This window comes from Hemiscyllium ocellatum, chromosome 1 (genome assembly GCF_020745735.1).
Source record: "Hemiscyllium ocellatum isolate sHemOce1 chromosome 1, sHemOce1.pat.X.cur, whole genome shotgun sequence".
Taxonomy (NCBI): Eukaryota; Metazoa; Chordata; class Chondrichthyes; order Orectolobiformes; family Hemiscylliidae; genus Hemiscyllium; species Hemiscyllium ocellatum.
The window spans coordinates 51,296,739-51,310,619 of NC_083401.1; the positions used below are offsets into that span (position 1 = coordinate 51,296,739).

General features: G+C 41.5%; 1 protein-coding gene across 1 annotated transcript in view; it reads right to left on the reverse strand.

Moving 5' to 3' along the window:
• Positions 1-1,337: 1,337 nt before the first annotated feature.
• The window catches only part of LOC132818817 (complement C1q tumor necrosis factor-related protein 3-like), a 120,836-nt gene continuing 108,292 nt past the window's right edge, over positions 1,338-13,881 (reverse strand). Inside the window, exons 6-7 of the mRNA XM_060830320.1 lie at positions 5,594-5,693; positions 1,338-1,576 (exon numbers count right to left, since the gene is read on the reverse strand). Coding sequence (XP_060686303.1) covers positions 1,417-1,576; positions 5,594-5,693 — 260 coding nt within the window. The 3' untranslated portion in view covers positions 1,338-1,416. The remainder of the gene's footprint in view (positions 1,577-5,593; positions 5,694-13,881) is intronic.

Below are 13,881 nucleotides of genomic sequence, written 5' to 3' on the forward strand. Positions count from 1 at the left end.
TCAACTCTCCCTCTGGTCCATGCCATTAAGACATAAGGAAACAAAATTAAACCAAAATAAAATGTTATGTAATCTGACATGTAGTAACAAATTCCACAATCTCAACTATTATATCAGTAATGCCATTGAAAATAAATCAAATACCAATAATATCTTGTATATAAATTTATTTGTTGACATTGTACATGTCCATCATAAAAGACCATAATTCTGACTGTTACTAGTGTCTATACTTTCATATGTTAATTAAACTACAGCATTCCAATTTTTAAACAATGATTCCTGAAATAATCAACTGTATTGACACAATCTTGCCATAAAAGCTGTGAATTTATTAAATGTTTAAGTATATGTAAAATTTTTGCTTGAAGTACATTTTATTGATTTCATAATGTGTCTTTGTTATCATGTGTATGGATTCTTAAAGATTAAATATTGCAGAGTCCAACTTTACATTTCTTAGGCACAACACAAAAAATGGAGTGGCATGGTGGCTCAGTGGCTAGCACTACTATCTCACAGCATCAGGGTCCCAGGTTCAATTCTGGCCTTGGGTGACTGTGTGTGGGATTTGCACTGTTTCTGTCTGGGTTTGCTCCAGTTTTCCCAGAGTCCAAAATATGCAGGTCAGGTGAATTGCCCATAGTAAGTAGGTGCATTACTTAGAGAGAAGTGGATCTGGGTGGGTTACTCACCAGAGAGTTGGTGTAGACTGGTTGGGCCTGTTTCCACACTCTAGGGAATCTAATCTAATCAGATGTGTGTATAGACCTTGTGAATATGTTCAAATTATAATCTTTTTATTTATTGCAAGAAGCCAAAATATTTACTAATATGTTATACCACACACTGTCTTGCCATTTCAGGTGAGTTATGTATAGAAACTGAGAACAAATGGCAGTCAAATGATATTCAAACATTTCCCCAAGGTTTGTCCACTTCTTAAATGATATAATACTGGGAAGAGTAAGATAACTAACATACTGGGCTATTATCTGCATTGGCACTGGGCAGTCCATAATGATCAGCTGTGATCACTTTTGAGCATATCTTAATTGTGCATTCAGTTTGAAACTATCATATCTCCTCTACAAGAGATTTTGTGTACAATTGGAAAACCAAAGAAAATGTCCTCATCTTGACTAGAATGAACATAAGCATGGTCAAATGCAAGTTTTCTAGCACCAGTAATCTGACAGTTGAAATAAAGCAAGCAGAGTTAGAATGAAAATACTTAAAATACTTGGTGAAAAACCAATTAAGAAGGAAGAAATGGGACTGTTATGATTCACAAAGGTTCTTTCACCACTCTGAAAAGATAATGAATAATGAGTTGATTTAGATCAGATTGTTTAATTACATTTTCACAATTCTACATTGAATATTATTGCTGAGCTACATTAATAATGGAGGCTTTTAGCTACCCTCAAAAAGGAGGAAGCCAGAAAATGTACAATATCTTTGATGGTCACCATGCAATGCTCCATTTCCCATCCGCAGCCAAACTTCATCTCCTGTTTCAAGCTTAAGCACTCCACTGTTTCCTGAAGTATCATGTTTTCCCTTGGATTCAGAACTAAAAGGTGACATAATAGAAACAAATGTGTTATATTTTTCATGAAGAAGAGCCCTCATCATCCATACCATTTGCCAAAATGACAAAACAGTGAAAATAATTATAATCAAATTAGATTTTATAACATTGATTGATTGAAATATATGTGCTTGTGTATGTGGGCATGTGTATGATGTTGGCACAATTGGGAAAATATTTTTGATGAGATACTAAAACATATCCCAGATATATGACATGCTTTTGCATGTCAAAATTTGCAGATAGGAAAATCATAGTCACAATCACATGTCATTTGTGACATTGAAGCCATGACAGTGTAGATAAAAAGATTTTCAGAGATAAGATACCAGTTTATTATGACAGACAGATTAAGGATAAATTCTTTTCAATATGAGGAAAGGGGACAGCTTATAATTTAAATAAAAAAGTTATGACAGCAATTTTCAGAACCTCAAAATGTCTTGAAGCATCTTATAGCCAATGAAGATACTTTGCAACGTAGTGATAGTTGTAATGCAGGAAAAATGATAGCCAATTTGCACACAGTAAAGTTCCACAAATAACAATATGCTAGTGAGCAGGTCATTTGATTTGGCGCCATTTTCAAAATAATGGTGTGGAATTTTTCACATCCAGCTGAAGTGTTGAAGAGTGATCAATTTAATGTCTCATTAATTCAATGACACTGTGACAATTGTGGGCATTGAAAGTAATTGGCTCATCAGCGTAGGATGATCCACAAAAGTCCACAAAATAAGAGGTATTTTCCATGTTCGCAATGAGTTTAGAGACTCATTAAAGATACATGAGAACATAATAGGAAGAACAGCGGATAAAAAAGGTTAAAAGATATTCTTGGAAAGATTACTTTCAATTAAAATGTATGTGAATTATTTATTTTCTGGTGAATCAACAGAAGCCTGCATGGTGAGAGTACTATTCTTACCTTATCTCACATTTTGTGGCAGAAATTATATGTTCTGGAGACTTTATGTAACAAACGCACACTTTAAACTGGGTAGTAAATTCTGAGCAACACTGGCAACACCAAAACTGTTGTTTTTTATGTATAAGATTGATTGTATAGGAGAATAAATGGATGTTTCTAATTCTGGTTACAAACACTTTTTAATTCAAGGTCCAGATTTGTAAATAATGGAAGAGATCCAATGTTATACATGTAGGAAGGCTGATAGTATTTCATAAAAGTGATTGAAGTTGTTAGAATCATGTGCATCTGCAGTGCACCATTTTATAGTTTCAATTCATTAACATGTGAATATCTCATTTTCAGGGAATTGGGGAATTTTTCAGGGCCATGGATAATGTGGGATTTGGCAAAAAAAAAGTCAAAATCCCATGAGAAGACCAGCAAAGCCCCTCTTGATATTGGAAGCAAGTTGTGGCATCTTTTAACTAAGATCTGGATGTTGAAGCAAGTTTCTCATTAGGTGATGGTAAATTGACTTTAACAGGAATTATTGTGGTTACATTTGGCTGGAGTTGAGATAGAATTATGACTTGTCAATATTTCATTTTTCTCTTCATTCAATATCCCTTGAGGTCCAGGGTTCACAGGATTTGTTGGTCCTACCTTTTGTCTTTATTGGAACTTGTTGGTACTTTACCTTCCCTATTTCCTTCTTGAATGCATCCCACTGCTCTGACACAGATTTACCTAAGATATCAGCTCCCAGGCCACTTTAGCCAAATTATACTGAAAATCTCATTTCATTAATTAGCAACCTTCAATCTAACGATCTGCTGCAAGTAAACTAGTTGCCAAGAATTCTTGATATGGAAGTCAGAGCACTTACCTGGTATGCTGTGAAGAATAGTCAGTGTAGGTCTCCAAGCAACTGCATTGCATGGCATGAACCATGGGTATCAGCCACTCTCACACCTCATGCACAGATATTGTGCATTGATAAATTGCTAAACTCTCAAGGTCTTCAAGGGACCTCCTCGATTCACTTAAATGACATAGTTGCGTCCTGCATTTCAGGGCTCATGATTAAGACTGTCACTCCTCTGTACATGTCCCCATTGGTCACTGCTGCAAGATTTGCATGCACAAGTTGCACACTTTAACATACATGCAGGCAACTGTGACATGACTAAAGTTCAGTTGGAGAGTAGCCGAGGGAAATGTTGAAATGAATCAACATAACAGACAGTTTAATTTCAAGAAAGCAAATGGGATTCTTCAATGTCCTAGCTGTTTGAAACTTGTCTCAGATTTTGTTTGTGCCTTATCTGACAAAGTTAATTGACTGTTCGATCAGGAATTGAACTAATTGTCACTTGTCACTTTACTTTGGCTAATTGGTTATATTGCATACCATCAAGTAATCTTCCCAAACTTTAGCATATGACTGAATAAGCATTTTTTTTGAAACTGTGCTTAGACTATAAACCCTCCAAACAAATTTATTAACCAATAAATATTAATATAAAGAGAAGCTTGCCAATTATTCCAGACTTCAGAATTCAGAAGGATTTTCTGTGGTAAGCTATAATATGAACCAGATAAAGTGTAGTTCTCTGAGTATTAATGTTGACATGACAACTGCTGCCTGTGATTTATGTATTTTCTCTGGAATATCCCACACTACACGCAGATTACTAAACTGATAGTAATCTTACTAAAGGAAGATAAATACATTATAAAATGTGACTGTGAATAGGAAAATTTAATGAATCTTTTAAATTCAAAAAGAACTATCACTCAGATGCATGCATAAGAAAGAAAAGCACTGGGATATGTTTGTATATAATTGTTTTACTCTCTGCTGTAACAGATATAAGGCAGATGGGTGGTCTGCAGGTGTAACAGGTAATTAAGGAGGCAAGTGGAATTTTGCCCTTCATTGCGAAAGGGATTGAACTTAAAAGCTGGGAGTTTATGTTGCAGCTGTATAGGGTGCTGGTGAAACCACATCTAGAGTACTGTGTGCAGTTTTGGTCTGATTACTTGAGAAAGGATGTATTGGCATTACAGAGGGTGCAGAGGAGGTTCACTAGGTTGATTCTGGAGTTGATGGGTTAGCTCATAATGAGAGACTGAGTAGATTCGGATTATATTCATTGGAATATTGAGGGGAGATTTTATAGAAACATATAAAATGATGAAGGGAATAGATAAGATAGAAGTCGAGAAGATGTTTCCACTGGTGGGTGAAACTAGGACAAGAAGGCATAGCCTTCAAATTAGAGGCAACAGATTTAGGACTGAATTGAGAAGGAAATTCTTCACCTAGAGGATTGTGAATCTATGGAATTCCTTGCCCAGTGAAGTAGTTGAGGCTTCCTTATTGAATGTTTTGAAAGCTGAGATAGATTTTTTTTGAAAAGTAAAGGAATTAAGCGTTATGGTGAGAGAGTAGGTAAGTGGAGCTGAGTCCACAAAAAGATCAGCCATGATCGTATTGAATGGTGGAGCAGGCTTGAAGGGCCCAGATGGCCTACTCCTGCTCCTAGTTCTTATGTTCAGATACATATCAAAATCACATGCTTAATTTCTTCTACCCAAATAAAGATTTTTATCTAAAAAAAATTAATAAATGCTATGGTACATTGCTCTGTGTATAGTTAGATTGCCTACAGTGCGGAAACAGGAATTTTGGCCCAACCAGTCCACTTCCTTCTGACCAATATACCTAACACTATGGGTAATTTACCATGGCCAATTCAACTAATCTTTGGACTGTGGGAGGAGACCCACACAGGCACAGGGAGAATGTGCAAACTCCACACAGTTGCACAAGGCTGGAACTGAACCTGGGACTCTGGTGCTAAGGTAGCAGTGCAAACCACTGAGCCACTGTGCCACCCAATCCAAATGTGAGCAAAGAGCTCCACTCATTGGAGACTATAAGTTTTAATATTAGAACTAAACTGAATTATGCACCATTATAATTTTACAGAAAATACAACAGACTACTTGAGAAACCTATAAACCTCAAATTTAATATGAGCATGTCAAAATTCAATTGTCTTGTGAGTTTTGGTTCATACCTGTACATGCTTATGATAGCATTTCCATTGTGCATTAGGTAGACAGATGTTTCTTCCACATCTTCATGTTTCATCATGTTAAAAATAAAGAAATAAACACCTGGAATGAAATAACATAAAATGTACTGTTAATATCTTTGCCTTTTATAATTAATTATGCACATTGGCCATTCTCATGACATTTTGTAACGATTCAGTTCAGTCCTTGGCCAAACATCTTCGTTAAGACTATCCTATCATCCTAAGACCTGAAGAGGGAATGTTTGCTGATGAATGCACAATTTTCAGCATCATTCTAAATTAGCTAGATATTGGTATTGAAACACTTCATTAATATGCAGCAAGATGTAGACTATAATATTCTGTCCATCTAACCATTCCCCCTGGAATATCAGCATCTTGGAGGTTGACCAGAAACTAAATGAACTAGCCACATAAATACTGTGGTTGATTTGGTGGGGGGGAGGAAAGCTAGGTGAGGGTGGCAATGTGTGGCAGCAGGAAACATGAGGGAGGAAGACCAGATTTTACATGGACAGATTTGCTCAAATACCTCCAGACAGCCCATAAAGGAGGAAAATCCCTTCCCACCTAAAATCTGAGGACAGAGAAAAGAGAAAAGTATTACATTTGGCTGTAGTTGAGGAAGAATTATGATTTGTGAATACTTCCTTTTTCTCTTTATTCAATATCCCTTGATGTCCAGGGTTCACAGGATTTGTTGGTCCTACCTTTTGTCTTTATTGGAACTTACTGGTACTGTACTTTCCCCATTTCCTTCTTTAATGCATCCCACTGCTCTGACACAGATTTACCTATCAGCTTTCAGGCCACTTTGGCCACATTATACTTGATTTTATTAAAATCTGCCTTCCCCAGTTTGGAACTTTGATTTCAGGCCCATCCTTGTCCTTTTCCACAAAAATCTTGAATCTGGTGGAGATACAATCGCTGTTTAAAAAATACTCAACAGGCCTGCAGGTCAAACAAAGCATCATAAAAAGCCCTGTCATATTTTCACCATCCCTCCAGAACTACCCCTCTCTGAAGATGAAAGGTCAGTCCTCGGCAGAGGCTTCACCTTCATTGCCCTGCGCTCTCGGATCAACGAGTTCAACACACGGTGAGACATCGAACAATTCTTCCGCTGCCTTCGCGCCTACTTCTTCAACCAGGATCCTCGCCCACCCTCTGACAATCCCTTCTCCCACCTCTAACACACCCCATCCACCTGGACACCCCGTGCTGGCCTCTTACCTGCCCTCGATCTCTTCATAGCCAACTGCCGCCGCGACATTAACTGCCTCAACCTCTCCACCCCTCTCATCCACTCCAACCTCTCACCCTCAGAACGTGCAGCCCTCCACTCCCTCTGTTCCAACCCCAACCTCACTATCAAACCGGAAGACAAGGGAGGTGCGGTAGTAGTTTGGCTCACCGACCTTTATACCGCTGAGGCTAAACACCAGCTCACAGACACCTCCTCCTACTGCCCACTTGACCATGACTCCACCTCCCACCACCAAACCATCATCTCCCAGACCATCCATAACCTCATCACCTCAGGGGATCTCCCATCCACCGCCTCCAACCTCAATCCCACAATCCCGCACCGCCCGTTTCTACCTCCTGCCCCAAATCCACAAACCTGACTGCCCCGGCCGACCCATTGTCTTAGCCTGCTCCTACCCCACCGAACTCATCTCTGCATACCTCGACACGGTCCTGTCCCCCTTAGTTTAAGAACTCACCACCTACGTTCGGGACACCACCCACGCCCTCCACCTCCTCCATGATTTTCGTTTCCCCAGTCCCCAACGCCTTATCTTCACCATGGACATTCAGTTCCTGTACACCTTCATCCCCCATCACGAAGGACTCAAAGCCCTCCGCTTCTTCCTTTCCCGCCGCACCAACCAGTACCCTTCCACTGACACCCTCCTTCAACTGACTGAACTGGTCCTCACTCTGAACAACTTTTCTTTCCAATCCTCCCACTTCCTCCAAACCAAAGGAGTAGCCATGGGCACCCGTATGGACCCAAGCTATGCCTGCCTCTTCATAGGAATTGTGGAACAGTCCATCTTCTGCAGCTACACTGGCACCACCCCCCACCTTTTCCTCCGCTACATCGACGACTGTATTGGCGCTGCCTTGTGCTCCCACGAGGAGGTTGAACAGTTCATCCACTTTACCAACACCTTCCACCCCAACCTCAAATTTACCTGGACTGTCTCAGACTCCTCCCTCCCCTTCCTAGACCTCTCCATTTCTATCTCGGATGACCGAATCAACACAGACATTGACTATAAACCAACCTACTCCCACAGCTACCTGGACTACACCTCCTCCCACCCTGCGGAGAGAAAGTGAGGACTGCAGATGCTGGAGATCAGAGCTGAAAATGTGTTGCTGGAAAAGCACAGCAGGTCAGACCTATCCAAGGAACAGGAGAATCAATGTTTTGGACATAAGCCTTTCTTCAGGAAGAAGGGCTTATGTCCGAAACGTCGATTCTCCTGTTCCTTGGATGCTGCCTGACCTGCTGTGCTTTTCCAGCAACACATTTTCAGCATCCTCCCACCCTGCCCCTGTAAAAACGCCATCCCATATTCCCAATTCCTTCGTCTCCGCTGCATCTGCTCCCAGGAGGACCAGTTCCAATACCGAACAACCCAGATGGCCTCCTTCTTCAAAGACCGCAACATCCCCCCAGACGTGATCAATGATGCTCTCCACCGCATCTCCTCCACTTTCCATTCCTCCGTCCTTGAGTCCCGCCCCTCCAATCGCCACCAGGACAAAACCCCACAGGTCCTCACCTACCACCTCACCAACCTCCATATACATTGCATCATCTATCGTCATTTCCAAACGGACCCCACCACCAGGGATATATTTCCCTCCCCTCCCCTATCAGTGTTCTGAAAAGACCACTCCCTCCGTGATTCCCTCGTCAGGTCCACACCCCCCACCAACCCAACCTCCACTCCCGGCACCTTCCCCTGCAACTGCAAGAAATGCAAAACTTGTACACACACCTCCCCCCTCACTTCCCTACAAGGCCCCAAGGGATCCTTCCTTATCCACCACGAATTCACCTGCACCTCCACACACATCATTTACTGCATCCGCTGCACCCGATGTGGCCTCTTCTACACTGGGGAGACGGGCCGCCTACTTTGTGGAACGTTTCAGAGAACACCTCTGGAACGCCTGGACCAACCAACCCAACCACCCCGTGGCTCAACACTTCAACTCCCCCTCCCAGTCCACCAAGGAATGCAGGTCCTTGGACTTCATCGCCAGACCATAGCAACACGACGGCTGGAGGAAGAGCACCTCATCTTCTGCCTAGGAACCCTCCAACCACAAGGGATGAACTCAGATTTCTCCAGTTTCCTCATTTCCCCTCTCCCCACCTTGTCTCCATCCCAACCCTTGAACTCAGCACCACCTTCCTAACCTGCAATCTTCTTCCTCCGTCCCCACCCCCACTCTGGCCTATCACCCTCACCTTAACCTCCTTCCACCTATCGCATTTCCAACGTCCCTCCCCCAAGTCCCTCCTCCCTACCTTTTATCTTAGCCTTCTTGGCACACTCTCCTCATTCCTGAAGAAGGGCTTATGCTAGAAACGATGATTCTCCCGCTCCTTGGATTCTGCCTGACCTGCTGTGCTTTTCCAGCAACACATTTTCAGTTCTGATCTCCAGCATCTGCAGTTCCTCACTTTCTCCTCATAAAAAGCAAACCAAACACACTTTTGCAATCGCTCGATTTGCTTTACTTCCTCATCATAGAGGAGTACTGATTAGTCAAATGAAATGAGGAGGCATTTGGTAATCAACAGGAAGTGTCCTTGATCATATTTGACCTGACTTCATTGGACTGAGAATCAATGATTTCTGTCACTTCTACCATTTCTTATTTATTTCTTTGTCAATTAATTCCCTGATTCTCCATTTTATTGAAAGTGTATTGCATAAAGTTTGCTTGCCAGCTTTCTAAATTCACTGAATATTCTGTATCATTCAAATCATTGCTCATTTAATATTCAGCATCAGTGACTCATCTCAAATGAATAATTTTTGACTGGTTACAAACTGTAATTTAGCATATGTTCCAGAAGGTTAAAATGTCTCATTACTGAAAGCAAGTAGATATCAAGTTAAGTGATTCAGATATGAAAATATCATTATTTCTTCAGTTAGTAATGAAAAAAGCACATGATGATTTGCTACATTTAACGCTGATCTGCTTATCATTTAACAAAGCAGTGCAGAGCACAAAAGATTCACAATAACATAGAATCATAGAATTAAAGAGATGTATAGCATGGAAGCAAAACCTTGGGTCCAACTTGTCCATGCGGACTAGATATCCCAACCCAATCTAGTCCCACCTGCCAGCACCGGCCCATATCCCTTCAAACCCTTCCTATTCATATTCCCATCCAGATGCCTTTTACCTGTTGCCACTTCCTCTGGCAGCTCATTCCATACACTTACCACCCTCTGTGTGAAACAATTGCCCCTAAGGTCTCTTTTATATCTTTCCCCTTTCACCCTAAACCTATGCCCTCTATTTCTGGACTCCCCACTCCAGGGAAGAGACTTTGTCTATTTATCCTATCCTTGCCCTTCATGATTTTATAAACCTCTATAAGATCACCCCTCAGCCTTCGACTCTCCAGGGAAAAATAGTCCCAGCCTATTTAACCTCGCCCTATAGCGCAAATCCTTCAATCCTGGCAGCATCCTTGTAAATCTTTTCTGAACTCTTTCAAGTTTCACAACATCCTTCCAATCGGAGACCAGAATTGCACACAAAATTCCAAAAGTGGCCAAACCAATGTCCTGTACAACCGCAACATATCCTCCTAACTCCTGTACTCAATACTCTACACCCTCTTCAATATTCTACCTGCGACTCCACTTTCAAGGAGCTATGAACCTGCACTTCAAAGGTCTTTGTTCAGCAACACTCCCTAGAACCTTACCATTAAGTCTATAGGTCCTGCTAAGATTTGCTTTCCCAAAATGCAGCACCTCGCACTGATCCATTTGCCACTCCGCAGCCCATTGGCCCATCTGATCAAGATCACATTGTACTCTGAGGTAACCTTCTTCGCTGTCCACTAACCTCCAATTTTGGTGTCATCTGCAAGCTTACTAACTATATCTTTTATGCTCACATCCAAATCATTTGTATAAATGAAGAAAAGTAGTGCACCCAGCACCGATCCTTGTGGCACTCCACTGGTCACTCTTCACCACCACCCTCTGCCTTCTATCTTTGAGCCAGTTCTGTATCCAAATGGCTAGTTCTCCCTGTATTCCATGACATCTAACCTTGCTAACCAATCTCCCAATGGGAACCTTGTTGAACACCTTACTGAAGTCCATATAGATCACATCTGCCCTCATCAATCCTTTTTGTTACTACTTCAAAAAACTCAATTAAGTTTGAGAGACATGATTTCCCACACATCAAAGCCATGTTGACTATCCCTAATCAATCCTTGCCTTCCCAAATACATGTACATCCTATCCCTCAGGATTCGCTTAACTTGAGCAGCATGGTGACTCAGTGATTAGCACTGTTGCCTCACAGCGCCAGAGATCGCATTCAATTCCTGCCTCAGGCAACTGTCTGTGTGGAGTTTGCACATTCTCTCCACGTCTGTGTGGGTTTCCTCTGGGTGCTCTGGTCTCCACCCACAGTCCAAAAATGTGCAGGTTAGGTGAATTGACCATGCTAAATTGCCCGTAGTGTTTGGTGAAGGGAAAGGAGTCTGGGTGGGTTACTCTTCATTGGGTTGGGTTGAAGGGCCTGTTTTCACACGAAAAAATCTAATTTAAACTTGCCCACCAGTGACATCAGGCTCACTGATCTACAGTTCCCTGGCTTGTCCTTACCACCTTTCTTGGTTGGCACAACATTAGCCAACCTCCAGTCTTCTGCATCTCACCTGTGACTGTCAATGATACAAATATCTCAGCAATAAGCCCAGCAATCACTTCCCTAGCTTCCCATGGAGTTAGAGGGTACACCTGATCAGGCCCTGGGGATTTAAGTTTCAAGACGTCCAGTACTTCCTCCTCTGTAATATGGACATTTTTCAAGATGTCACCATCTATTTCCCTACATTCTATATCTTCCATGTTCTTTTCCACATTAAGTACTGATGCAAAATACTCATTTAGTATCTTTCCCATTTCCTGCAGTTCCACACATCATCTGCCGTGCTGATCTTTGAGGGTTCCTAGTCTCTTCCAAGTTACCCTTTTGTCCTTAATGTATTTGTAAAAACTCTTTGGATTCTCCTTCATTCTATTTGTCAAAGCTATCTCATGTCCCCTTTTTGCCCTCCTGATTTCCCTCTTAAGTATACTCCTACTGCCTTTAAACTCTAAGGATTCACCCGTCTATCCAGTCTATACCTGACATATGCTTCCTTTTTTCTCTTAACCGAAGCCTCAATTTCTTTAGTCATCTACCATTCCCTATACTTACCAGCCTTTCCAACAGGAATATACTGTCTCTGGACTCTCGTTATCTCATTTCTGAAGGATTTTCATTTTCCAATCCATCCCTTTACCTGTGAACATCTGCCCCCAATCAGCTTTTGAAGTTCTTGCCTAATTTCAAAATTGGTCTTTCTCCAATTTAGAACTTCAACTTTTAGATCTGATCTATCTTTTTCCATCACAATTTTTAGACCAATAGGATTATGGTCGCTGGCCCTAAAGTGCTCCTCCACAGACACCTGCCCAGCCTTATTTACCAAGAGTAGGTCAGATTTTGCACCTTCTCTAGTAAGCAGATCTACCTACTGAATCAGAAAATGTTCTTGTACACACTTAACACAATGGCACCCAAATAACTTCCCTTCAGTACAGCTATAATGCTATCCCTTATCAAAAATGCCACTCCCCCTCCTCTCTTGCCTCTCTTTCTATCCTTCCTGTAGCATTTGTATCCTTTAAGCTGCCAGTACTGCCCATCCCTGAGCCATGTTTCTGTAATTGCTATGATATCCCAGTCCCATGTTCCAAACCATGCCCTGAGCTCATCTGCCTTCCCTGTTAGGCCCCTTGCATTGAAATAAATGCAGTTTAATTTTAGTCCTACCTTGTCCCTGCCTGCCCTGACTGTTTGACTCACCTCTGTTCTCAGCTGTACCCATCTCAGATTGATCTCTTTCCTCATATCTCCCTGGGTCCCACCTTAATAGTTTAAATCCTCCCAAGTAGCTCTAGCAAATCTCCCTTCCAGTATATTAGTCCCCTTCCAATTTAGGTGCAATCTGTTCTGCGTGTACAATTTTACCCCAAAAGAGATTACAATGATCCAAAAATGTGAACCCTTCTCCTATACACCAGATAGCCATGCATTCATCTGCTCTATCTTCCTATTCCTGCTCTCACCAGCTTGTAGCACCAGGAGTAATCCAGATATTACTACTCTCGAGAATCTCTTTTTTAAATTCCTCTCCCTTCAGATTTTCAACCTTTTCCTTTCCTATATCCAATGTGTCCAATGACCTCCTGCTGGCCCCTCTCCCTCTTGGAAACATTCTGCACTCTGAGACATCTTTGATCCTGACACCAGGGAAGTAACACACCATTCTGATTTTTCGCTGCTAGCTGCAGAAATGTCTGTCTGTACCTCGGACTAGAGAGTCCCCGAACACAATCAATTTCTTGGAACCCAACATATCCCTCATTGCAATACAGACAGTCTCAATACCAGATACTTGGCTGTTCGTTCGACATTCCCCTGAGAATCCATCACCCTCTACATTTTTCAAAACAGCATAATTGTTTGAAATGGGGATAGCTACAGAAGACTCCTGCACTACATGCCTACCTTTCTTACACTTCTTAAAGTTAACCCATCTGTGTGACTGTAGTTGTGACTTTGCTCTTGTAAATCTTTGTTTTGTTAGGAATAGGAGAAATATTTGCCTTCTTTGTAATTTGTGATCTTGTAACACAATTGCCAGAACAATCTTCAAACTTGCAGACTCTGATGCTGGGATTTTATTTGCATTGAAGGGTACAGAAGCAAGGTGTCTATAATAATATTGGTCAATGAGGCATGCTGGTAACATAAATGTCGAACAAATTAAGTCACCACTTGCAGTGCATTTCCAAAAGAGAATAACTCAACATAATTTGAGAAAAGATTATTTTTTGCTATGTAACTTTTATCAAAAAAGAAATACAGTCAAGATGAGGATAGCTCCTAATAATGAAGCTGAGGTGGGAGTCCCTCCTGTA